Consider the following 27,378-nt stretch of genomic DNA (forward strand, 5'->3'; position numbering starts at 1 on the left):
ATATTTATGAATAGCTCAGCTAGTTTTTGAGTTGTTGAGCTACAGAGGAAAGGAAAGCCTGATATTGAGTCTAATTAATTTGAATTGACTATAGTTGTGTAATAGAATCACAAATGTTTGTAATGTGGAGAGGGACCATTTGGTCCATTGATTCTATGCCTGCTCTGTGTAAGAGTAGTCCAACAATGCTAGATGCCCTTGCCCCACAGTCTTGCAAGCGACACCCTTGCCAGTGTGTTGTAGACACTAAAGAGCTTGTTTTGTCTGTCTGTTTTAAAAAAAATTCTTAAAGACATTTTCTTCTGTCCGCCTTGGTTCCAGACAACTCTGCCTATGGAAGCATCTCTTTATAGTATGCTATCTAGATCAGTCATCTCTAGAATAATTTTGTCAAATTTATTCTGCACCCCAGTACTACTGTTCTTATAAATTATGCCTCCAAATTTTGTAACCACTGCAAAATTGTTCCCTATGTACTGAAGTCCATGTCTTAATCTACATTAGCGAAAGCATTGGTCTAAAACAACCTGCTGGCACTTCAGCTGAATGCAGCAATCACTCTGGAAAACTATCTGTTACTATTACATGTTATTTGGTCAATTTTTCATCCTTCTGCAACTCTTTTATTTCCATGGCATTCAACTGTGACAATAGGCTGTTACCTGCCACCTCATCCATTGCCTTTTGGAAGTCTATTTGTGCCACAATTGCTCTTACTGATGCCACTACAAAGACTCATTAGTTGAACAAGACCTGAAATAAATTCATTTGTTACAATGAGACTGCTTCTCATTCTAAACTCAGGCTGCCAAATGGCAAGCCCCCCCCCACCCCCACCAAAAACAATCCAGTGAATCTTTGCATACTTCTAACAAACAGGAGAAACAGACATGTACACAATATTCCAGATTTGATCTTTGCAATGCTTTAAACTTGAAGTAATAAGATACAAGTATAATGCTTTTGCTAAAAGAGGCTAACATAGCACTTGTCTTCCCAATAGCTTAATGTACCTATCTGTTAACTTGCACTGATATGCGTACAATTTGTCATAATTTGAAAATATATTCCACCTCTTTATTTTCTACCAAGGTGACAACCTCGCATATTTCCAAGTTATGTTAATAATTTATTTAATCTGCCTTTATCTCCTTTAGGCCTCTTTTGCACCCCCCCCCCTCACAGTTGTATCATCAGCAAACTTAGATACAATAGTACACATGCTTCTTCCATCCAAATGCAGTCTGCACCTTTCTCCCTTGCTTTAGCAAACTAGGATTCTTCTCAGTTGAGCCAGATCACTTTGCACAGTTAGACATTCCAATACCCTCTTTATTCATTTTTACCCCAAACTTTGCAGAGATTACTAGTTTCGTTGTTGAAGACAGATTTATTTATTATCATGTCCTTTTTGTCTTTGACCCCACTTCTCCTGCAATCTATTTTTCTTCACATGCACACAAAACATTTGATTTTATTCAATTATTTGCTGTGTCTGTTTTTCCCGTGTTCTCACTTTGCCTCTTTGTATTTCCCTTCTGAAGTTTCTGTGATCATTTCAGTGTTTGCTTGTATTTAAAAACCTGCTATCACATCTGCTCTTTTAATCTGTTATATTTAACTCTATTTTTTTGTCATCCATTCAAATCTGGCTTTAATTTTCCCACAATTTCTTTTGTAAGAATGAACTTTAAAGACCAAAAATAGTTAACGTATTTTTGCTGCCAAATTTTGATTCCAAATTATTAGTGCCAGATCTGTTCTCAGCTCTTTGAAATTTGCCCTTTCCACTTGATTCTTTTTACGTTGGAGTTGTCTGTATGTTTTCCCATAAACTATCCTCAACTTTTATGATAAGAATTTTCTAGATGTTCTGCTGGTACAGCTTGTTTCCCAGAGCCATATTGGGATGATGCCACCTCTCTTGGACCAATGCAAATTGATGAAGAACGTTCACTCTAATGGATCTGAGATAATTCATCTATCTCTCTTTGCTTGTGATGTAATTGTTATCCCAGTTTATATTTGCACCCATTATTACTGCTGGATGGCTTATCCACCTGGCTGCAGTTTTCCTGCAAAATTGCCTCCCATCCTGTTCACTAGTTGGTAGCAAATAGAATAGTACTTGTGGTACAAACATGCGTCTATATTTTTTAAAAGATTTTTGTTGACATGTTTAGTTTCATGGCATTTGATGCTCTATCATAGAAGAACCTCAGTATTAAAGAAACATAAAATTGACCACGTGTTGCTATCCTGGTCTATATATAGTATCATGAGACATTGAGACAAGATGATGTCCTGGATCATACATTTATTTGCTGGTAGCCTTCACTGTTTATAATTGTGCATTATTGCTGATCACTTGGATTGTTTGTTCAATGGCAAAACCAATTTTATTTGAACATGCATTTGAAATCTAACAAATCTTCCGTAGTTCATATTTCTTTTAATTTCTAGTTTCTGCACACATCAGAGATTGTTCCTTTTGAGGTCAAACCAGTGTTGTTTTAAAAAATCTTTTTCTACACTGATCAGTTGTTTTAAAATATGGATCCCTTATGTTCTTTTGTAAGCACCATACTATTACCTTTATGGAGTTCTGGCCACGCAAACTTGGGAGTAAAGGTATGCCTACACTTGAGTAAATTTTGGTAGTTCATCCCGCCATGCTTGTGTGAAGAGAAGTTGACTTGTATTTGCCATTCTGATATTTCATCATTTTGTGCTTCTTGAAATTGATTACTTCTCAACTGTCTTTACATGTTTTGAGTTAACTGTATGTATTGAAATTAAGTACTATCATGGCATTTTCCATAGAAGCAATGCTATGTCCAGTTACAGCACTTGTGTTTGTGCTGTGAGGGCATGCTGTTAATTGAGAGATGGGTTTAACATGGGGCCAGAATGTGAAGGTTAATTTGCTAACCCACGCCAGCAAGCAGTATTGCATGTATCTGTCCATTATTTAGAAAGTATAGTGGAAAATCCACTGTGCAAGTTTTACATTTCTAATGTATGCTTGCTTGGCAATGTATAGTTTTGGGGAGACTTGTGCCATGGAAACAGAAGCAAAAGTCATTATTGAATTGAATAGTGTTAAGTTTGAGTGAGTAGCCCTTTCCTGCTATTTTCTTCTGTCTTTTAGAATTTTATTTATAAAGCCCAGAATCCTTTTTGCTTTTAAAACACTTTACCTTTATTGATGCCTTGCTGATATGAATATATTTTCCTTTAGAATTGTGCTCTCTAGTTTATATTTTTATTTTTCCCACCAAATGAAAATGCTTTGCATTTGTTGGTGTGAAATGCCAAATGCCACTTACCACCCATTCCATCACTGGTCTACACCTTCTGAAGTCTTCCAAGTCATTGTTTACTGTTCTTCCAAGTTGCAAGTTCAAGTTTAATTGTCATTCATCCACACATGAATACCTATAAATACTGCTAAACAAAACAGTGTTGCTTTGGAGCCAAGGTGAAAAGCACCAGATCATCAGTCATATGCAGCATACGGCACATGTAAGAAAACAGTAAAATACAGTCACACAAAAAAATAATAGTCCAAGTCCCTGAGTCCATCCATGAATGTTTCAGCAGTCTGTAGTCGAACCCCAATGGCTTATCAACACTGGGGGGGGGGGGGGGGTGGTGCAGCACCAAGTCCGGAACTCTGGTAGAGCGCACCAGCTCTGCCTTTGGCTCTCTTGGGAGGCTGTAAACAGGCTCACCATGGCTTGAGGCCTAGTCCTTTCTACGACCGAGGCTATGCAGCTCCTTCACCATCCGCCAATGAATCAGGCTTGCAGCATTCAACATTATCAAGGTCCAACAGGGTCTTGCGATCACAAGGAAAGTGACTAAGCTGATCACTCACTTGCTATTAGACCTCCCACAAAGAACTGAGCGACAGTTATGTCTCACTGAAACATGGCTTTCACCTGACTGCAATGTATAACCCAAGGACTTCTCAATTCACTATATTGACCGTATGATGGCTTCTGGCAAAGTTAGAGGTGAAGGGGTCTGCTTCCAAATCAACAAACACTGATACGACAGTCCTGAGTTACTGTTCGCACGGCTTGGAAAATCTAATAGTGAAGTGCTGCCCGTACTACTTGTCGTGGAAGCTTATTTCAGCTATCCTGAAAGCAGTCTGTATCCTACACCAGGTAGACATAGCCTGAACTCATCTATACTCTGTGGTTGGCAGCTTTAACATGGGATACCCTGAGGCCTTTGTCATCACTGCTGGCAACTTGAACCAGGCCTATTTCAAAAGTATATTATCGATAATCTACCAGCATGCCTCTGTCCCACCCTGGGCAATTGCTACACTACTATCAAAGGCACCTACCGTGCTACCCCTACTGAGGAAGTAGCTGAAGTTGTATGTGCCTGATCTGAGTCCATTTTTAGTCATTGTTCAAAGAGACAGCTGTTGACTTCGATGAATATGTTACCCATTGTTACCAACTTTATTAGCACATGTGCTGAGGACTATGTACCAAAAAGGATAATCCAGATGTTCACAAACTGGAAGCCAGGATGAATTGGAGGAACCAGTCCCTACTGAACTCATAGGACTGCAGCATTCAAATCAGGTGATTCCTGACATTTACAAGAAGTTGAGATATGACCTCCATAAAGCTATCAGGAAAGCCAAGAGACTACCAATTCAAACTCAAGTTCCAGCCCAGCCATTGGTTGTGGCAGGGATTATATGCAAAGCAGGCAGCACTATAAGGTTGGGCAGCATTGCCAACAATGGTATATCCTTTCCCAGTGAATTTAACGTCTTCTATGCATGACTTGAATAAAAGGGGATTGGAATGTCACCTTCCTCCCCAACAGCCTCCAATGCACCTGTATTCACATTCATTGTTATCTGCAAATTTGACTTGCATTATTTACAAATGATACTTAATCCAACAGGTTGTGGAACAGAGGTGAAAGCAAAGTCATTTAGGGTAACTTTTACAAAAGTTAGCATTCCTTTTCAGTCAACTACATAATTTTCAGTGCTTTTTCTTAAAATAATTAAGGTAGGTGTCATTTTTTCAGAAAAATTATCAAGTTCTGAAATACCATGATCTGTATAGACATGAAATGTATGCGATTCAAATTATGAACTACAGTCATTTATGGTTGTTTAATTTTTGCATATACTTAATATTAGTAAATTGAAGTAGCACTTTTATGTATTTAGGAGTATTTTCTGAAGCAATTTCTTATTAGCTATTATAATTGAGAATTTCATGCAGTAAAAAAACTCAATATATTTTCCAAGGATAATTTGTATTTAGTATTACAACCCATGTGATAAGCAGACATTTGGCTCCTTGAAAGTCCTTTATTGTCTAATGTGATCCTTGTGGATCTTGTACTTCAACATCATTTTCTTGCCCTATCTCTACTCCCTTTTGATATCAATAATGTCCAGAAATCTAACTGTTTTGAAAGCAATCTAGGATTTCACATTAATCCGGGATTGAGAATTCTTATGATTTTCCAGATTTTGAATAAAGAAATTTCTCATAACTTGTCATAAATGGTCTGCTTGTTTTGAGATTTGGAACCCTTGTTTTCATGCTGCCCAGCTAAACTATCCTCTATTTTTATTTTTTTGTCTATATATATATATCACACAAACCCCATTTCCAGGAAAGTTGGGATATTTTCCAAAATGCAATAAAAACAAAAATCTGTGATGTTAATTCATGTGAGCCTTTATTTAACTGACAAAAGTACAAAGAAAAGATTTTCAATAGTTTTACTGACCAACTTAATTGTATTTTGTAAATAGACACAAATTTAGAATTTGATGGCTGCAACACACTCAACAAAAGTTGGGACAGAGGCATGTTTACCATTGTGTTACATCACCTTTCCTTTTAATAACACTTTTTAATCGTTTTGGAACTGAGGATACTAATTGTAGTAGATTTGCAATTGGAAATTTTGTCCATTCTTGCTTGATATAAGACTTCATCTGCTCAACAGTCCATGGTCTCCGTTTTCTGATTCCTCCTCTTCATGATGCGCCATACATTTTCAATAGGAGATAGCCAGAAAGGCACACGCACTCTGTGTCTACAAAGCCATGCTGTTGTAGCCCATGCAGAATGTGGTCTGGCATTGTCCTGCTGAAATAAGCATGGATGTCCCGGGAAGAGACTTTGCCTTGATGGCAACATATGTCTCTCTAAAATTCTAATATACGCCTCAGAGTCAATGGTACCTTCACATACATGCAACTCACCCATGCCATGGGTACTGTTGCACCCCCATACCATCACAGATGCTGGCTTTTGCACCTTTTGCTGGTAACAATCAGGATGGTCGTTTTCATCTTTGGCACAGAGAACTTGACGCCCATTTTTTCCGAAAGCTAGCTGAAATGTGGACTCATCTGACCACAACGCACAGTTCCACAGTCTTTCGGTCCATCTGAGATGAGCTCGGGCCCAGAGAACTCGCTGGAGTTTCTGCATAGGGTTGATGTATGGCTTCCTCCTTGTGTAATACAGTTTCAAGTTGCATTTCTGGATGCAGCGACGGACTGTGTTAAGTGACAGTGGTTTTCTGAAGTACTCCCGAGCCCAGGTGTCCATAATTGTCAAAGTAGCATGACCGTTTCTTAGGCAGTGCCGCCTGAGGGCTCGAAGATCACGCGCATTCAACAGTGGTTTCCGACCTTGCCCCTTATGCACTGAGATGTCTCTGACTTCTCTGAATCTTTTCACAATATTATGTACTGTAGATGTCGAAAGACCTAAAATCTCCGCAATCTTGCGTTGGGAAATGTTCCTTTTGAACTGACTAACAATTCTCTCACGAATTTTGGCACAAAGGGGTGAGCCACGACCCATCCTTGCTTGCAAAGACTGAGCCTTTGATGGACGCTACTTTTATACCCAGTCATGATACCTCACCTGCTACCAATTAGCCTGCTTAATGTGGAGTCTTCCAAACTGGTGTTACTTGAATATTCTGTGCACTTGTCAATCTTATTTTAACTCTGTCCCAACTTTTGTTGAGTGTGTTGCAGCCATCAAATTCTAAATTTGTGTATATTTACAAAATGCAATTAAGTTGGTCAGTAAAACTATTGAAAATCTTTTCTTTGTACTTTTGTCAGTTAAATAAAGGTTCACGTGAATTAACATATCACAGATTTTTGCTTTTATTGCATTTTGGAAAATATCCCAACTTTTCTGGAAATTGGGTTTGTGTGTGTGTGTATATATATATATATATATATATATATATATATATATATAAAATAGTTCTTCTATTACAAGAACTAATCAGAGATTGATCATTTTAGAGGTAACCAATATTGTACATGATACTGAAGCATGGTCTTACTGAGATCCTATTTGGAAATGGTAAGATGCCTTTATTCTTGTAGTCTTATTCACTTCAGTAAAACCCCTTGAAACTCGATTCTGTATCCACTCAGATTCTTGCATTGTGTCATGTTTGTTGCAAGCTTCAAAATAATCCACTTGACCAAATTGTTTGAGAACAAATAGGCGAAAGATAGTGTGGTCAACAGACTGATGCTTTCTGAAGAGTATCAGTGAAGCTGATGAGATTTTACATCAGTCCAGTTCATTCATGTTTACCATTATTAAATTCCAATTTAAACTTCACAGCCACCGAGGTTAGAAATGTAATTTATCTCTTGGACTGTAATATTGCCCTTGTTTTCAGTTTTCTGATGGCATGTCAGTAAAATTAATTCTTGAAAATCAAGAGCAGCTAACACCTTTGAAAGTGAGCTATTAAATAGGGAAATTTGGGCATTCCTGCAAGTAATCCTTATTTCCACAGGGTGTGCTGTTGGAGCCTTTGCAAATGAAATTTATAAGCATCATAGATTTAACGTGAACTTTCTGTGGAATTTTTCTCACTTTTCGTGGGAGAAAATCAATTTCTTTTGAATGGTCTGTAATGGAAATCAAAGTGATTACTGAGCAGTGTTTCTGGGGACAATAAATATAATTGTGGAAATCATATCCTTGTTTCAATGAGCAAATAATGACCAACATAATTGCAAAAGGTTTTGCAATTATTTTTAAATCCATCTTAATCCTATAGTCAGTTTAGTTTTTTTGTGTGGTGATACATGGATTTCTTGTAATCTACTTCCCAATTTTTCTTTTATTCTCGTCTGAGTATTCAATCGTTTTTAGTACCTTTGGTTGCTGAGCCTCCTTGTGGACCACTCCTGGACATCACCCACCTTGCTGATACCAAGCTGAGTCTTGCCATCGTGGATTTGGTTAAATCTTATGGGAACTACAGGATCAGTTCATGACTGAAGTTTCTTCAGAAAATATTCTAAAATATGAATGGGCATTCTTGAAATGCCCATTTCATGAAATTACAATTTAGTAAAGCTGTTTAAGAAGTGTCATTGATGTTTAGAAAAAAGCATGTGCATGAGTTATGATGAGGACACAAACTAATTTTTTCCTTTTGTTACTTTGTTACTTGTCATTAGTGGGGCATGAATAATTGCACGTCACACTAAATGGAGATTTGACCCATAGAACAATGGTGTAGTCATCCACCTTTTTGTAGATGTGGAGTGCAATTTTACATTGTGTTGAAATTGTATTTTAAAGCTTTATATTTGGGTGCAGAGGAAAATTTGATGAGAACAAAATGGGGCAGCACGGTAGCATAGTGGTCAGCACAACACTTTATAGTATCAGTGACCCGCTGCTGCCTGCAAGGAGTTTGTACGTTCTCCCTGTGACTTCATGGGTTTCCTCGGACATTCTGAAGCTGTATTAGTTGATAGGTTAATTGGTCATTGTAAATTGTTTTGTGATAGGGTCAGATTAAATTGGGGATTATTGGGCGGCAAAGCTCAAAGGGCTTACTCTGCGCTGTAGAAGGTTAACTACAACTATCTATCCTGATTATGCTGCTCATGAAACTTGACCCCACAAGCAGGGGCAGTAGCTTGTGTATAATATTAAAAGTTGTTTACATATCATCTCACAATATTTCTGTGCTAGGATCCATAAATGCTACAGATCTATTTTTTTTTAATCAAATCTTTGGAAGCTTGCATCTTTGAATTATCCTTAAACTAATACAGGGCTGAAGATCTATTTTCTGAATGCCAAAGTAGGCACCAGGACAAATGTTCTGGAATTGTATTTTGATGCACTGATGGGTTTTCCGTGTGAATGATTACTATAGATTTGTAATTCACATTGTTGCAACAATTGCACTGTTGAGATGCAAACAGCCTAATCTTGAAATGGCTGGGAAGTTCAAAAGTGAACTTAAAATGTGAAAGAATGTTTGAGTAAGAAGGAGACTGCCTTTTCCTTTCTTTGTAAAGACAGTTTGCATGGGTGAGGGTGGAATTTATAAGGACAATCTGTGTTAGATTTACAATAATATGGCAATTCAGAATTTCTTAAGGTTTCGGGTGGCATGGTAGCTTAGTGGTTAGTGTAACACTATTGTCTCCAGCTACTGAGGTTCAATTCTGCTGCAGTCTCTGAAAGATCATTACTAATACCTCCACAATATCTACCGCTACCTCTTTCAGAACTCTAGGGTGCCGTTCATCTGGTCCGAGTGACTTGTATACCCTTAGGTCTTTCAGCTTTTTGAGCACCTTCCCCCTTGTAGTAGTAACTGCACTCACTAGTTTTCCCTCACGCACTACAACATCTGGACACTGCTCGTGTCTTCCACCATGAAGACTGATGCAAATTATTCACTTAGTTCATCTGCTATCTCCTTATCCTCTGTTATTATTTCTCTGGCCTCATTTTCTAGCAGTCCTAAATCCACTCTCATCTCATTTTTTTTGTGTACTCGAAAAATCTTTTACTCTCTGTCTTGACATTGTTTGCTAGCTTGCTTTAATATTTCCATTTTCCTCCGAATGATTCTTTGAGTTGCTCTGTAGGTTTTTAAAAGTTTCCCAATCCTATCTTCCTGCTAATTTTTCCTTTCTTGTATGCCCTTTTTTGTCTTTACATTAGCTTTGACTTTCCTCGCGTCAGTCATGATTGTACTATTTTGTCATTCGAGTATTTCTTTTTGGAATGTATCTGTCCTGCACCTTCCTCATTTTTTTTCCCCAGAAACTCATGCCATTGCTGCTCTGCTGTCATCCCTGCCAGCATCTCCTTCCAATTTACTTTGGCCAACTCCTCTCTCATACCGCTATGATTTACTCCACTGAATTACTGCTGCATCAGATTTTACTTTCTCTCTAACAAATTTCAAGTTGAATTCAAACATATTGTAATCACTGGCTCCTAAGGGCTCCCTAATTGCCTCCATTTGATTACGTAATATCCCATCCAGTATAGCTGATCCCCTAGTAGGATCAATGACAAATTGCTCTAAATACCCATCTCGTTTGCATTCAACAAATTCACTCTCTTGAGATCCATTACCAACCTGATTTTTTCCCCAGTCGACTTGCAAGTTTAAAATCTGCCATGACTAACATAACATTGCCCTTTTGACACACCTTTTCTATTTCCTGTTGTAATCTGTGGTCAGCATCCAGCTACTGTTGGGAGGTCTGTATATAAATGCCATCAGGGTCCTCTTACCCTCACGGTTTAACTCAACCCATGAGGATTCAACTTCTTCCAATCCGCTGTCACATCATTCTACTGATTTGATGCCCTTCTTTACCTGCAGAGCCACACCACCCTCTCTGCCTACTTTCCTATTCCTCTGATGCAGCATGTAACCTCGGACATTCAGCTCCCAACTACAACCATCCTTCAGCCATGATTCAGTGATGGCCAAGAATCATATCTGGCAATCTGTAAGAGTGCAATAAGATCATCCACCTTATTTCTTGTACTCTGTGCATTGAGATACAACACTTAGAGTGCTGCCTTTTTGATTTTGCATCCTTAATACACTGATACCTAACCTGCTGGCTGCAATTTTGTCCTATCATTGCCTGCCCTTCCTGACTGTATGACTGCATGCTATCTTTGTTGTTTTTTTACCTTCCTATCCTGAGTCTGAGCCAACACTAGCAAACCTGCCTGTGAGAATATTGGTCCCCCTCTGGTTCAGGTGTAACCTTCCCCTTTTGTTCAGCCTATACCTCCCCAAGAAGGTGACAATGTGCCAGACGCGAGGTTGCTTACCAGGTTAAGAACCCATGGTTTTTTAGGAAAATTACTAAACTGGTTAGAGCATTGGTTGATTAGCAGGAGGGAGCATGTGGGGAATAAAAGGATCCTTTTCTGTTTGGCTGCCAGTGACTAGTGGTGTTCCGCAGGGGTCAGTGTTGGGACAGTTTCATTTTAAGCTGTATATCGACGATGGAACAGATGGCTTTATTGTCAAGTTTGCAGATGATAAGAAGGTTGGTGAAGGGGTAGGTAGTGTTGAGGTAACAGGTAGGCTACAGAAGGACTTAAACAGATTAGGAGAATGGCCAAGAAAGTGGCAAATGAAATACAATGTTGGAAAATGGATGGTCATGCACTTTGGTAGCAGAAATAAATGTACAGACTATTTTCTAAATGGGGAGAAAATCCAAAAATCTCAGATGCAAAGGGACTTGGAAGTCCTTATGCAGAACACCCTAAAGGTTAACTTGCTGGTTGAGTTGGTGAGGAAGGCAATGCAATTTAGCACACATTTTGAGAGCACTACTATGTGGAAGGATGTTACAGTAGGGTAGTGGTCACCACTAGTGGTTTTCCAGCATTGGGAACCCGGGTTCAATTCCTGCCACTTAATGTAAGGAGTTTGTATGTTCTCTCTGTGACCACATATGTTTCCTCTGGGAGCTCTGGTTTCCTCCCACAGTCCAATGACGTATTAGTTGGTAGGTTAATTGGTTATTGTAAATTGTCCTGCGATTAGGCTAGGGTTAAATGGGTTGCTGGGCAGCATGGCTTGAAGGACTGGAAAGGCCTATTCCACACTGTATGTCAATGAATAAGTAATAACATTAAGGCACTGGTAAGGCTTCACAGAGTATTATGAGCAGGTTTGGACTCCTTATCTGAGAAAAGATGTGCTGACATTGGAGTGTGTTCACAAAAATGATTTTGGATTGAAAGGCTTGTCATATGAGGAGCGTCTGATGACTTTGGGCCTGTCCACACTGAAATTCGGAAGAATGATGGGAGGTGGGGTGGGGGGAAATCTCATTAAAACCTATCGATTAGATAGGTAGAGTGGATGTGGAGAGGATGTTTTCTATGGTTGGGGAGTCTAAGACCAGAGGGGACAGCCTCAGAATAGAGGAATGTCCATTTTGAACAGAGAGGAGAAGTTTCTTTAGCTAGAGAGTGGTGAATCTGGAACTTATTGCTACAGGCAGCTGAGGAGGCCAAGTTATTGGGCATATTTAAGGCAGAAATTGATAGATTCTTTATTAGTCAGGGCATGAAAGGATATAGGGAGAAGGCATGAGGGAAATGGTGGTGTCTATATTCATACTTGTGTCTATTGTTTTGGATTTCCAGCATCTGCAGACTTTCTCGTGCTTGTGATTAACTTTACTCAGTTTGCTTGTTGCCTGATCATTTTTGACCAACGTACTATGGCACACGTTGAACAAAAAAAGTTTGGAGTGGGTGGGTAAGTGGTGTCTTTATTCATTCTGGAATTTTGTTTTATATGAAGCTTGATTGGAGGATTGGGTCCTTTTTAAAATTCCTGCCTTTCCTAATAATGGGGTATTTATCAAAGTGCTTTATCAAAGCTAATCTTGGATTGGACCTTAGTCAATCCAATCAAAGACTTTTTTCTGGTCTGCTTTAATTTAAAACATAGTGTGTTATAATTGTCCAGCATTTATTTTTTTAGCGTTGTTTAACGTAGTCCTGATGATCTGAGAAATGTGGATCTTGTGCAAAATTGGATTTATTACAGCATAAAGAGAGCATATGAAGGAGTGAAGATTGCATGAATGAAGTTAATTTAAATGAGCCAAATAATATAATCTGACTTGGTTTCGGTGGAAGAAAATTACATTGTAGATGTTTGGATAAGTAGATGCATTGTTTCTGCATAAAAATGGCCTGTTACAGAACTAACAGTATTTCTGTAAAGGAATCTTGTCAAAGCTAATAATAGCTCAGTAATTATTGTACTGACTCTGTCCATCAGTATCAGATGATTTTCTGCTAAATAGGCCCACGGGATTTGTTTTAACATTATCTTTCTAACAGCAAAGTATGGCTGTTAAGACAGTCAATTGTAGCAGTGTTAGAAATTCCACATTAAAAGGAATCAGTGATCAATAATCTTTTAAATAAAAACATTGCTTACTTCAGTGGGACATGTCTGAGTGATGGAATAAATAAATGGTTATAAGGTTAATTGGAAAAATAAGGCTTAAAGCTAAAGTTGTAGTGCTGAATAAAGTTAATTTATGCCAAAAGCATGATAGCTTAATGCATTTATCAAATAACTCTAGAAATGTGTCTGCTAAGATTTCGTTAACCTATTGTCCAAATGTTAAAGTGGGGCCATTATCACTGCTAAAAATTGAGTTAAATATGCTCACTATTAAAAATTTGTTTCCCGATCAGTTTTGCTTGTAAAGTACTTAAGACATGAACAGTAGTGTTTAAATAAGTTCCTTCTCCACACATTTGTTTTTTGCAAGTGTTCCTTTCTTTCCTCAATATTTTTCAGAAATTTCCTTCAGCTAAATATTAAGATGTATTGTCTTTGATCATTTGTGCAAGTTTCCCAACCATTGACTCCATCCTTCTCCCTTCCATTTTTCAGTGGATAAATCAGACTTTTGGTGACATTCATGATGCACTCTGGTTGATCCACTGTTCATTTTGGATTAGAAGACTCAAAACATCAGAAGACCATTGATCCTTCGCCATATACAATGTCTTATCATGCCTTTCCTCACCTGTTCCTTTTAAGCTTTCACTGGTCTTGAGTTCTTCTGCAGACTTGTGCCTGGTCTCATTTGTAGCATCTAATCGCTATGTTCTAACTTGCATTAATCGTTACCCCTGTGCTTTTGACCTGTATTGGTCCTCAGAGCAACATCTAGAGTTTTTAATATATGTGCTTGATAATTGAAAACTGTTCCTTGTGTATTTGTGCACTGGCATGCCTTTCTCCTTTTTAAAGTTCAAAGTTAATTTATTATCAGAGTACATGGACATTACCATATACAGCCTAAGGTTAATTTTCTTGTAGGTGTACACAATAACTCCATAACAGAATAGCAACTGTCATAGAATCAATGTAAGACTGCATCAATTTGGGCATTCAACCGGTGTGCAAATTCAAAAAATAAAGAAATAATAATAAATAAACAATAAATATGAGATGGGGGCGAGTGAAGATTTCCCCTTTGGTTCAAGACCCTGATGGTTGAAGGGTAACAACTCCTCCTGTTCCACCTTCCTGATGGCAGTGGCAAGAAGAGAACATGACATTTTGTGGGCTTTTCCATTCAAGGGCTGTGATTTACCACGTATTTACCATGCTGTGATAGTCAGTATACTCTCCACTACACATTGACAAAAGTTTTTCAATGTTTTAGATATCATACCAAATGTTTGCAAGTTCTTTGGGAAGTAGAAACGCTGCCATGATTTCTTCATAATTGCACATGTGTACTGGGTGCTCCGAAATAATAACACTGAGGAATTTAAAGGTGCTGGTGCTCTCCACCTCTGATCCTCTGATGAGGACTGACTCATGGACCTCTAGTTTCCTCCTGAAGTCAATAATCAGTTGAGTAAGAGGTTGTTGTTGTGGCACCACTCAGCCAGGTTTTCAATCTCCCTCCTGTATGCTGATTCGTCACCACCTTTTCTTTGGCCTAATATAGTGGTGTCGTCAGCAAACTTGAATATGGCATTGGATTGCGCTTAGCCACATGTTGGTAAGTGTAGAAGTGAGTAGAGCAAAGGGCTAAGCACACAGGCTTGTGGTGCCCCTGTGTTGATGGAGATCATGGAGTAGATGTTGTTGCCAATCCGAACTGACTTGGTTTGCAAGGGAGGAAATTAAGAATCCAGTTGCACAAAGATGTATTGAGACCAAGGTCTTGAAGCTTATTAATTACAGTTGGCCTTCCTTATCCGCGGGTTCCGAATGCACGGATTCACCCAACCGCGGATCGGGAAAACCCAGAAGTTCTCTCTCCAGCACTGGTTGTTTGAGCATGTGCAGATTTTTTTCTTGTCATTATTCCCCAAGCAATACAGTGTAACAACTATTTACATTGTATTAGGTACTATAATCTAGAGATTATTTAAAGTACAGGCAGTCTTTAAATTGGATTTGTTCATAAGTCGGAACAGGTACATCTGGTATTATTTAGTGCCAGTGAAATGTTTGTCTTAGTATATAGTATATATTTTACCTTTCTATGCATATAAAACACTTAAGAAATGTATGCATTTCAATAATTAAACCACTGCTTTGCATAGTAATAATTGCAGCTTTCATTGGGTCAGGGCCTTTCACATGCTCCATTATTCTCACTTTATCCTTTAAAATTGTTCCAATGGTTGACTGACTGTAGCTTAATGCTTTTCCAATGACCGATGGTGTTTCATCTCTTTCCGATCACAATTATTTCCACTTTATTTTCAATCATGATCGTTTTCTGTCAATGGAGCAAATACTGCAGATTCAGCAGCAGGTCTGGAGCTCCCCTGGGTCCTAAAGTCCACCCACCCTGTGCCAGGTTAAATAAGAGACTTGAGCATCCCAATTTTTTGGTATCCTTGGTTTGGGGGGGGGGGGGGTGGGGGTGGTCCCAGAACCAATCCCCTGTGAATAAGGAGGGCTGACAGTAATATTTGGGGGGGATGATGGTATTGAATGCTGAGCTGTAATCGATAAAGAGCATCTTAACGTATGCACCTTTGTTGTCCAGATGTTCCAGTGTTGAGTGAGCACCTAATGAGAAGGCATCTGTCGCTCCTGTAGGCAAATTGGAGCAGATTCAAGTCATTTCTTGGGCCAGAATTGAGTCTCCTTTTGCTCTTTGTGCACGTAGCTTAATTAGAAGTAGTCAGATAGAACTAACAGATTGAATGTAGGGAGGTGCATTACTGGATTTGCTGTAGAAAAGCTACAACAAATAGATGACCAAGAGACTGTTGATAAAAGTGATAATTATGAGAGTCGAAAGTTAAAAATAAAATGTTGAGAGCCACATTTGAGGCCTTTTATTGCCACACGCCTCCCTTTGACCTCTTTAGCAACGTTTATTCTTCCTTGGAGCTGGCCAGGTTCAGAATTCCACTTGATCTTTCAGTGCACCTGTTGCTTCAAGGACTCTGCCTTTACTCTGCAAATCTGATGAGATATTTCAGTGATGTTATGCTGTTTACAAGTTCTAAATAATCTAAGTTTAAATCTTGCAGTATCAGCTAATAGCACACATTCTTGGAGCAATTACTGTTATCTTTAAATGTGACTAAGACTCAACTGAATAATGCTGAAAACCTAAAGTGTTTAATAGATTGTTTAGGGGTGGCATTTTATGTTTTTTTTCAAAATTGTATAAATTGCAAGCCCAGTTGCCAGCACATTAGGATCCTAATTATTCAGCATGATGTTGAAAGGAAGTTTTGATGCCTTTTGTCCACCCGCAGTTTTGTCACTGGATTCTATAAAAATATTGACACCTTGATTTGAGCTCATTTGCCAGTGAAGTTGTTCATTTTCAAGGTTTGGCAGGTATGAGTGTAGTGATCTCTAGTAGATGTTTTAAAAGATTCCTACATTAAACAAATCAGTGCCAGAAATTGAACTTGCTATCAGGATTTCATCAAACTACATTCATAAAAGCAATTAGTTTTATTTCAAAATTCATCTAGTTCATGTAGTTGAGCTGAATTCAACATTTGAAAAGCGGTGTGAAGTAATGACATGTTTATATTCTATTTTCTTGAAACATGAATGGAAGTTATTTGGCCCTTGAAGTTGGTGCTGTCTCTCAAGCAAAGCCATCAATTTCATTCTCCACTCCCATCCAATCCTGCATTCTCCTACTTGTCTCTTGTGCAATGTTATGAGTTATAGAGGGCATAATGTAGTATAAACTTAATGATGTTTTCTGTGAGGAAAAGAAAAATAAACATGGTTTCAGATTTTATTTTAAGTATAGGAGTATGCTCTCTGATGGGGTTTAAATAAAAACTGTATTTATTCAGTTTGTCCCTCATGGTTTATTAAGCATTTTCCTCCTGGCATGATGCTGAAAATTGTGAAGTGGTTAGACAACTTTTCCTGATCAGAGTGTCATTTTGTCAAAGGCATTTTTCTGTTAAGTTTCATAATGTGTATTGATTTTTTTCCCCCTCAATTTGCCCAAAAAGATGGCTTTAAACATTGCACTCTTTAGAGGTTCTGAACCTGGCCTAGATTTCAACCTTGTGCCTCTGATGTGGATTTGAGTGCTACCACCGTGCAAGGAACTGGAAAACTATTGTATGCACCTACTTTGAACCAATGGGGCTCTGTGGGCCAGGTTGATGATCCACTGCCCTCTACTTGGTTAGACTTGCATAGATTATGTATCTGCATTCATTTTGCATTACATTTTTTGTTTTATTGGCTCTCTTTTCCAGTGTTCCATTCCCATAGAAAAATAAAACTGTTGAAATTTTAGAGCATTAAGGTGGTTGGTCAGTGCATGTACACACCAGCCAACAATGGGCAATGCAGGTTACTTCCATTTTGTAGCACTTTGTTTCCCCTTCAAATCTGCCTCTCAAAAGTAATCCTTGTCCCTTCTACAGCATTGTTTGCCTTTCAAGTATTTGAACATCCCTTGGTGGTGAACTAAATGGGATGAAACAGCTCAAATATGCTGGAGGAACTCAGCAGGCCAGGCAACGTCTATAGAAAAGAGTAAACAGTCGATGTTTCCAGCTTAGATCCTTCATCACGAGTTACTGTTTTGGGCTGAGACCTTTCATGATGAAGGGTCTCAGCCCAAAACGTCCACTGTTTATTCTTTTCCATAGATGCTGCCTAACTGCTGAGTTCCTCTTGCATTTTTTGTGTGTTTAGATTTCCAGCAGCTGCAGATTTTCTTGTAAAATGGACTGAAACATAGGACTCAATCCATTTAGTTCACCATTATTCTCAAATATTTCCCGATGAAATCAGAAATGCTGTCCACTAGGACTGGGATGTGGGTAATGAGACTTTTTAGCATCCTTGTCTGTACCTACCATCCTCCAGTGCCCACCTACAGCTGCCCAGTTGAATGGGACTGCATATGTCTGTGTCTATGTTCATCTCCCCTCTTTGCAGGCATAGAACTGCATCCAGTGAGCATTTTAACTGCCAACAGGCTATTAAGATGTTTTGCCAAGGATTTATTCTTTGCAGTTGTAATTTTCCTCATTGTGGTGAACCTCAGCAATATTACCTGAAAACTGCATTAATTTACATGTCCACAAATTGTATATGAGACCACAAGATATAGGAGCAGAATTAGCCCATTTGGCCCATTGAGTCAGCTCTGCCGTTTCATCATAGTTGATCCATTTTTCCTGATCTTCCTCCTAGTCCTTATCCCTGCAGGTGGGATAAAATAGTACACCTCCTTCTCTCTTACCACCATGTAGGCTCCCAAGCAGTCCTAATTGGTGAGCCAACAATTCATCCATGAGTCTGTCAGGGTCACCTACAGTATCTGGTGCCTTCTTGAGCACCTTCACTCTGCTGCAAAAAGTAGGAATTTACAGTGGCCATTCCCATTCGAACATGTCTGTCTATGATCTCCTGTACTACCACAATGAGGCCACAGATGAGAAGAGCAACACCTCGTACTCCACCTGGGTAGCCTCCAACCTAATGGCATGAACATTGTTTTTTCGTACTAATGGTAATTCTGCTCTTCTCCCATTCTGGCTCCCTCTGCTTCCTAACCTTTCCTTTCTCCCGTGGTCCACTATCCTCTCCTACTAGATTCCTTCTTCAGCCCTTTACCTCTTCTACTTGTCACCTCCCAGCTTCTTAATTCTTTTTCATTCCCCCATCCATCCACCTTCACCTGTCACCTTCCAGCTTGTACTCCTTCCCCCTCCCCATCTTTTTACGCTTCTTCCCTCTTTCTTTCCAGTTCTGATACAAAGCTTTTTCCTCTCCATAGATGCTGTGTGACCTGAGTTCCTTCAGTATTTTGTGTGTTTTTCTATGTATTTCCAGCATCTTCACAATCTCTTGTGTTTATCTACAATTGCGGCCTGTAACCTATATATCATTTTCATGCTTATGTTATATTCTGGTGAAGCAACACCACAACTTGAAAATCTGTCTTCTGGTTTTCAACTCTTGCCTATCCTTAATTTCCTACAACCCTGGGGGATTTCTTACCCTGCTTCGGCTCTGGGCTCCTGATTACTCCTGATTTATTTCCTCCTGCCATGAATGGTTATTTGACACTCCAGAACTGATTTTTTTCTATTATTTTTCCTCATCCTCACACCCCTCTCCACAGTTGCCCATCTCTTTTATTCTTTGAGATGCTCTTTAAAATCTTTTATTGACCAAACACTTGCTGTCAACACTCAGCAAGTCATTCAGCAGATGTATAGAGATAAACAGATAATATTTTTCATTGCTTCATCCTTTCACCAGAACTAATTTAGTTTATTGACCTGAAAGGCTAGCCGTTTATCTTTCCACAGAGACTGACCTTTTGAGCACTTCCCAGCATTTTCTGTTATTTGTAGATGGTGGAAATCTTAAAATTTAACTTTTGGTGTAGCTTAGATAGATGCCTGTTGACTTGAGCTTGAATCCCATATGTTGGTTGAGGAAATGATGTTGGAATATGTCTGTCATCAGTGATAACCATGGAACTGCTAGACTGTTGTAAAGCACATGGTGCAGCAAAGGATGTGTGCTCATGATTGTTACCAGTCTGGCTGGCATATGGATTGTAGAAACTTTAATGTGTTTGGCTGTGAATTGGCAGTGTTTTGACTAAGAGGGCTATTGGGAATTGACAAGAAATACTGCCCTGACAATTGATATAAATTTCCCAAGAATAGAAAAAAAATTGGGCACACTTGTTACTATTTTTGGTTATACTAATGGTTCACTATATTTAAGTGCTACTAACTTATTAGTCACTATAATACTATTTCTGGACTAAATCTTTGGTTTGTGCATGTATTCTGCTTTGCATCGCCATGTCACGTAATTCCTTAGACATCAGACAGTCATGTAAAATTATTTTTGGGTTTAAACCATATTTTAAATGATGTCTTCACTAACCCAAACAGAATCCACTTGCTCCTAAGTGCCTTGATGTTGATGGGTCACAAAGTGTTTCATTTTCAATTTTTTGAGATAATCATATTCCGAGATCTCGGTTTCTATTGGCTAATATTTATTGCCTGTCCTCAATTGCTCTTGAAGTTGTTGATGAGCCACCTTCATGAAACCTGCTCTTCTGGTAAAGATATTCCCTCAGTGTTGGGTGCAGAGTTCCAAAATTTAGACCTAATAATGAAAAGAAATAAGTAATTTCAAAGTCCTGGTAATGTCTTTTACAGTGGAGCCTGCATCTGGTTGTGTTCCCATATGCCGAAAGCCCAACGTCATCCTTGGTGGTAGAAGTTGTGGGTATAGGAGATAGTACTCTGTATCAGAGTACAGATGAGAAACGTACTAATTTCCAGCACATTTTAGAAATGTAAGCTTGTTTAATGCACTGGGTGGTGTACCAATCAAGCAGCTACCTTGCCCTGGATTCTTGATGAACTCCTTTAATGCATTTATTCCAGTATGCAGATGTACTCCATCATACTCTTGCTTGTGCCATGGAACGGCTTTTGAGTTGGAATTAACATAAAATTATTATTTGTTTATTTCAAAATGTGCTTTATACATGAAAAATCTTTAAGCGCATATTAGAAAATTCAGCTCAAGTTTTCATAGCAGGTTGCAATTATTCCTGTTATAAATTATTTACAATCTTAAGGCATATAGTTCATAGGCTTTGGGCATGCATTTCAACTAGTGTGCAATAAATGACAGGAATGCCCTAAAATATGTGGCCTTGCAATAAATGAATCCACCTTACTTTACTGTATTCCTTGGCATGTAGGCCTGGACCTTTCAGAGTGTGCTAGTTTGCAGCACTTGATTCTGGACTAAGTTTTGCTCTAGTATTCCTGCAAGTTTTGGGCACACTAGACAATGCCCTACACTCTGTTGTGTCACAGTAGCAGCTGATAATTGTGTGTGTGTGTGTGTGTGTGTGTTTAAATGTAGGAAGTAAGATGAAGTGCTCTGACATAGGCACATAGTTTTTCTGTTGCCCCTTAAGATGAAGGTACTAAAATGTTTGAAATATGTGATGCCAAGATTTTTGTCATAACATAAGAAATAGAAGCAGGTATTGGCCATCTGGCACGTTGAGTCTGCTCCACCATTCAGTAAGATCATAGCTGATCCAACTTACCTCAACCTATCTACCTTCCCCCTTCCCCAACCTACCTTCTCCCCCCCACCAAAATTCTTAATTTCCTTGCTATGCAAAAATCTACTTAACTGTTTTAAAAGTAGTAAATGAGGTATCTTCTACTGTTTCCCTGGCTAGAGAATTGCACAGATTTGCCACTGTCTGGGACAATTACTTCTTCCTCATTGCCGTCCTAAATTGTTCCAGATCTTGAGGCCATGTCCCCTAGTTGTAGTCTTACCTCTCAACGGAAGTTCTCTATCTTTTCTATCTCTGATAATTTTATAAATTTGGATAAGATCCTCTCTGTCTTCTGAATTCCAATGAATATAGTCGCAAGTGATTCAGTCTCATCAGCTAACTCCCTTATCCCCAACATCAACCTGCTGAATCACCTCCAAAGCCAGTATGTTTTTCCTTGAGCAAGGAGAGCAGAACAGCACACAGTACTCCAGGTGCAACCTCAACAGTACCCTTACTATTGCAGTATAACCTCACTGCTCTTAAATTCAGTCCTCCTAGCAATGAAGAGGGATTGAATTTAAGCGAAGGCTTTTGTTGCCTTTTGTATTGTCAAGATGTTCGGAGGGGTTGCTTGAAGTTTGTTTTTGACAATATGTCAGATAGCAATTACTTTAATGTTGAAGATGCTTAATATTTAATGGTTTTGCTTTGTTCTTCATTTTAGGGGAATCCAGTTGATCAGATGGGCATGAAAAGACCCCAGCTGTATGGGATGAATAGTAATCCTTACTCACAGCAGCAACAGCAGCAGCAGAGTGGACCTTACCCTGGCCAACCATATGGACCTCCCACACCACAGCGCTATCCAATGACCATGCAGAGCAGGAATCAAAGTAACATGGGAGGAATGCAGTATCCACAGCAACAGGTAAACATTACTGTTAACTTTAAGTTGGAAATCCTAGCAACTCTTGCACCTTGATTTTGGACAACTTGGAATTAATTTTGGAATTAGTTTTCTTTTTGCATCATTTATTTTGGTAGTCATGGCTGGTGGAGAAAGTATGGAACACAGGTTTTTAAATTAATTGATTGAACTCAGATTCATTGCAGATGAGACGTAAGCGATGTGTGATTGAAGATGTTCAGTTTATACATGTTTGGCAACATGTATAAAGTTTGTACTAGAGAAAGCTGTTGTCCTGAAACTGTTTCTGCATCCATAGTGACTTTGTAATCAGAAAAAAGAAATATTGCATTTTTGAATTTTAGACACATAAAACACTTTAAATCAATTAGATGTTTTTGAAGTGTAGTCAGTGTAATTATGGAAACCAATCCCATGTACAGCAAACTCCCAGAAACAGCAGTCTTATCCTTTCACAAGAGAAAACACTTTGGGTGTTTCAAACATTTCAGCAAAGGTATCTTCTACTCCCTTCGTCGTACTGAAACCCCTCTAGTTCTTAGCTCTGAAGTGGGACCTATCACTTTTGAATAGAGTGCAATGAGTTGAAACACAGCTGTCAATGGGATTGAAATTACCTCCTTTACCTCTCTTCTAAAGACTGTACTGACTTGGCAGATTCTGTCTCTGCAATTAAACGGTGAATTTAACAGTTGAATACTTTGATTGGAAAGTGACTCAAACATGAAATGGAGTCAAAGTATGCTAATGAATGTTGGTAAGTGCAGGACAATCCCTTGTGGATGTTTGGCCTTACAGAATTGACAGGTCAATATCGTGAAATTTGAGATAATGGTGTAGAATTTTCTCTCATAGAACTAGTGTAAAGAACAAATAATTTTTCTTCCAATTTGCATTTCTTGATGCATATGTAGATGACATTCACGTTCATAGAAAATTGCAGTATAGACAGCTTTCTGGTAATGCGGTGTAGTCCTGGGGGGGATGTGGGGGTGGGGTTTGTCTGTATTAATAATTGCAAAGGAGCTATTCCTTTTGCGTGAACTTGAAGTTAGAATGAGATGATTTTTCTTTTGTCACCTTGGCTTAACAAGTGGTCAAATAATTGAAACACCTTCACTGGGCTATCAAGGTACAACAAATCAAAATCATTTCACAGCAGAACTCTGCATATCGGTGGCAGTTTGATGTGGATGCAAATCTGTGAATAATTTAAAGTGCATGAGGTTTGGAACTATGTTCTTTTTATGGTGATTTTGTTGAGTTACCTGATGACAACTGGAGAAGTGATAACTATCCTGTAGTTTGATTGGATTCTGAGTTTGCTATTTCCATTGCTGTGTGGTGATTTGTTGTGAAAGTTGAGAATATGAAGGCAGCATTAATTAAGTTTTACCTGGGCTCAGTTGTGATTGTATACTTTTGAGATAGTTTTCTATTTGAGCATTCAGGTTTGCTCATGGTCAGGTGCACAGTAGTTTTTGGTAAGTTCAATGGCATTTCTTAAAATTTTGTCTTGTCACATTTTTCACTCCCTCCCTGTCACTGAGTATTCTCATTGGATGAAGGACGTCCTCCAGTTTCATATCCCTTTTGTCATTTTTTTATATGTGAACCCATTGTGAGTGTCCCAGGTGATCTGACTGGTGTTATAATGATTGATACCCAAATTGGATTGTGTTCTGGCAATTCCTGTTGAAAACCAATCAAGGATGTGAAATGGTATTTAAGCAACTATGATTTTTACTTGAGACCATTCACAGTGTCTGCTGCAATTATCTTATAAAATGACAAAGTAATATTATGCTACTAACTGATGCTTTCACTGCTGTTCCCTTTCAGAAATATTTGTGAGTGACATTCATGAATCAAAAGTCAAATTTTGATTATTTTTATAGCATATTCTATTCTTTCAAGGCTTTAACCATTCTTCTGAGGCTGAAGCTCATTTCAAGATTTTTTCCCTATAATAGTCCTGATTTTTGGAGGAGTAATCTATTTTGTTAAAATTTCAAAAATAATGTGGGCCAAAGACATCTTTCCATGTTACAAATGACTCAACTGAGAAATTTTATAGCATATTGTATATGTTTAAATTTTATTACCTTAAGGTTGAGATATTTAAAAAAAAAAGTAGAAGTTTTGGCTGTTCGGATATATTTTGCATTAGTTGAATTTTTTAAAGTGCTGATTTAGCAATACTATGATCTCATTTATTGTGTGATCTTTATTCTGGAATGATGAGTTGTGTAGCATCGGTACTGCATTTTAATAAGTATTAATTGTCTCAGGCATTTTGTTTTATTGCCAAGTAAAAGGTATTATTACTCATGCTAAATGTTTAGGAATGTGTGATCTTTATTAACACTGGTTATGTTGGCTGATTTTATTTTTTTGGAATTTATTTGGTAATTTAATACTTTAAATGAATGAAATTTCATTATTTGGTTGGCTTTAATTTTGATGACCAGAGTAATTTTGAATTTTTAAGATGCCTCTCTGATTGGAAAAAAAGGGATGAAATGTAACAGTTTCTACCTTGCCTTATAATTTAGCTGGTAAACTATGAGAATTTATGTCCTTCAAAATACGATTATAGTGTGGTCTGTCAATTTTACAATGTGTAGTTTAAGTGAGGCTTTGTGTTCTTTGGACTAACACTCTATTCATTGCATATGTTTGAGAAGAGGCAGCATTCAGTAAACTTAATTCATTTCAAGAATCAATAAGCAAGCTAATATGGTAAAATATAATATAGGGGAATTAAAGGTTATGGAGGAAAAGGCGGGTCTTTGTGCTAAGGGAGAAAGCCAGTGCATCCAACAGAAATCTACAGAAATGTGTAAACTCAACATAGGCTCCACTTCCGGTCAGGATTTATACTGGATGCCTGGGAGTGAGCCACTGAGGAACCTCTTTAATACAAAGTTTGTAAGTGTTTATCATGGTAAAGAAAATCAATTTTGTTCCATTAATTAATATTAATTATCTTCAAAATTTAAGAAGTACTGTGCATCTGTCAGACCGGAAAATCAACAAGTGCATCCTAATTCCATTCCTTGGAGTAAAAATAAATTTGTTTTGAGATAGGAATATAGAGTATATATTTTTTATATTACCCCGCCCTTATTCTTTCAATGCCGGGTTTCAACATTGTTGGTCTGATATTTGGTTAGCCTGGTCGTCCAAACGCAAGGTGCTGCAAACTCAACACTTCACTTCTCAATTTCCTTTTAATAAATTGCAGCTGTCATCTCCCATTGCTTTACTGCACTCTGCTGCTGCTCCAGTCACCCCTCAAGTGGTTTACTCTTTGCGTAAACGGTTCAGTTTCCATATTGAGGAATAATGACCTGTTAAATGAAGTAAATAGTATGTTGTAGCATTAAATAAAAGTTCATTGGCTCCTGAAGTCTGCACCTGAGGTGGAATAATGAATAGCATGGGTAAGATGGTGGGAGAGGAGATGGCTTCAAGTCAGATTTTATGTTCAAATGTTGGATAAATTCATTTTAATTTAACTTTAATGGGATGCAGGGTCCTACCCTTTGTTGTTCATGTACCCTTGAATTTACTATTTGAAACAGTTACAGTATTTCCTTTCTAATGCAAGCTATAAACTTAGTTTGACAAATGACAGTCTTCTCAGTAGTTATTGTCTGAATATGAAAAATCGTGTTTACTTGAGTGATAGCATTTTGAGTTCATATTTTTAAATTCTAGATACTCAAATTGCAAAGCAGTGATGTATGCTAACACAAAATTTCCAATTTTAAAATAATTCAGTCTTGTGTGGATTGTTTAGAAATGCTCAACCACATACCAATCAACACAGAGGAAAATGAGTTGGGGATGGTGTACTCGAAGCAATGAAAATTTCCTGGAACTGATAGGAAAAGGCCCTTAGACTCAAAGATGAGCAATTATGGTGAGCAGTGAGAGCTTGAATCAGTTGTATAATTATGAAGCTCAGCTTGAAGATGAGATACTGGTTTTCTGCTGTCAAGTATGACTGCCCTGGGGTTGTTGGTTTTGGGCCCATGTTTGCATGATCTACTGATATATCATCAATGGTGAGATGAAATGCCAAAATAACAAAAAACAATCTTGTTAACAAACCAGATATTGATAATCTTTATGTATTTTTCATGATGTACAAACTGGTAAACTCATTGAGTTGTACAGTACAGAAACGGGTCCATGTCAGTGGTGACCTTTTTTAGTCCATTTACTTGAATTAGCTTTGTATCCTTCTACAAAAAAAACCATGAAATGCCGGAAGAACTCAGCATGTCAATTTGCATCTTTAGATGCTAAAAGTGTAAGTTGATGTTTTGGGTTTTGAACCAGCATCAGAACAAACAACAGGAAAGATGGCCCCGATATAGCTATACAGAGTGGGGTGAGGATAGTACAGAGGCTGGAAGGTGATGGGTGAAACTGGGGGAAAATAGATGGGGGAGGGAGAGTGGAACAGAATCTGCACATCTTCTGTCTCCATTTCATTTTAGACTTCATCCATGCTTGTCTAAATGTCTCTTCAGTGTGTACTCCTCCACCACCTTTGACAGCAAGTTCCAGGCATCAATTACTACTACTATTACTACTTCTTGCACCCTTAATACCTGGTGGAGTCGTCGGGGTGCCGTCGTGACAAGCTTTGCACCAGTCTGTTCCATCTTTCACAGTTGTGTGCCAGGGCCTGGGTCACCACAAATTTTTTCCCTGTCCATTCTTTAATGTTGTCCGTCCATCTTTTCCTCGGTCTGCCTCTCCTTGTTTTCCCCTCCACAGTTTCTTGTAGAACGGTCTTTGCAAGGCCACTGGATCTTGTTATGTGGCCATACCATCTCAGTTTCTTTTCTTCACCATTGCGAGAAGGCCAATGTGGTGCTGGATGGTCTTGTGGACCTGCTCATTTGTGATGTGGTCCAAGTATGAGATGCTCAAGGTGTTGCACTAGCATCTCATTTCCACTGCCTGTATCTTCCTCTGTAGCTCTGCTGTGAGGGTCCATGTCTCGCATGCG

The 27,378-nt window shown here is 38.4% G+C and overlaps 1 protein-coding gene across 7 annotated transcripts in view; it reads left to right on the forward strand.

The window, feature by feature from the left end:
* Positions 1-27,378, forward strand: part of arid1b (AT-rich interactive domain 1B) — a 412,366-nt gene that overhangs the window by 17,878 nt on the left and 367,110 nt on the right. For all 7 annotated transcript variants that reach the window (XM_059986071.1, XM_059986072.1, XM_059986073.1 and 4 more), the window contains exon 2: positions 22,146-22,349. In XM_059986071.1, the coding sequence (XP_059842054.1) occupies positions 22,146-22,349 (204 nt within the window). The remainder of the gene's footprint in view (positions 1-22,145; positions 22,350-27,378) is intronic.

This window comes from Hypanus sabinus, chromosome 12, assembly GCF_030144855.1.
Source record: "Hypanus sabinus isolate sHypSab1 chromosome 12, sHypSab1.hap1, whole genome shotgun sequence".
NCBI classification, from domain to species: domain Eukaryota; kingdom Metazoa; phylum Chordata; class Chondrichthyes; order Myliobatiformes; family Dasyatidae; genus Hypanus; species Hypanus sabinus.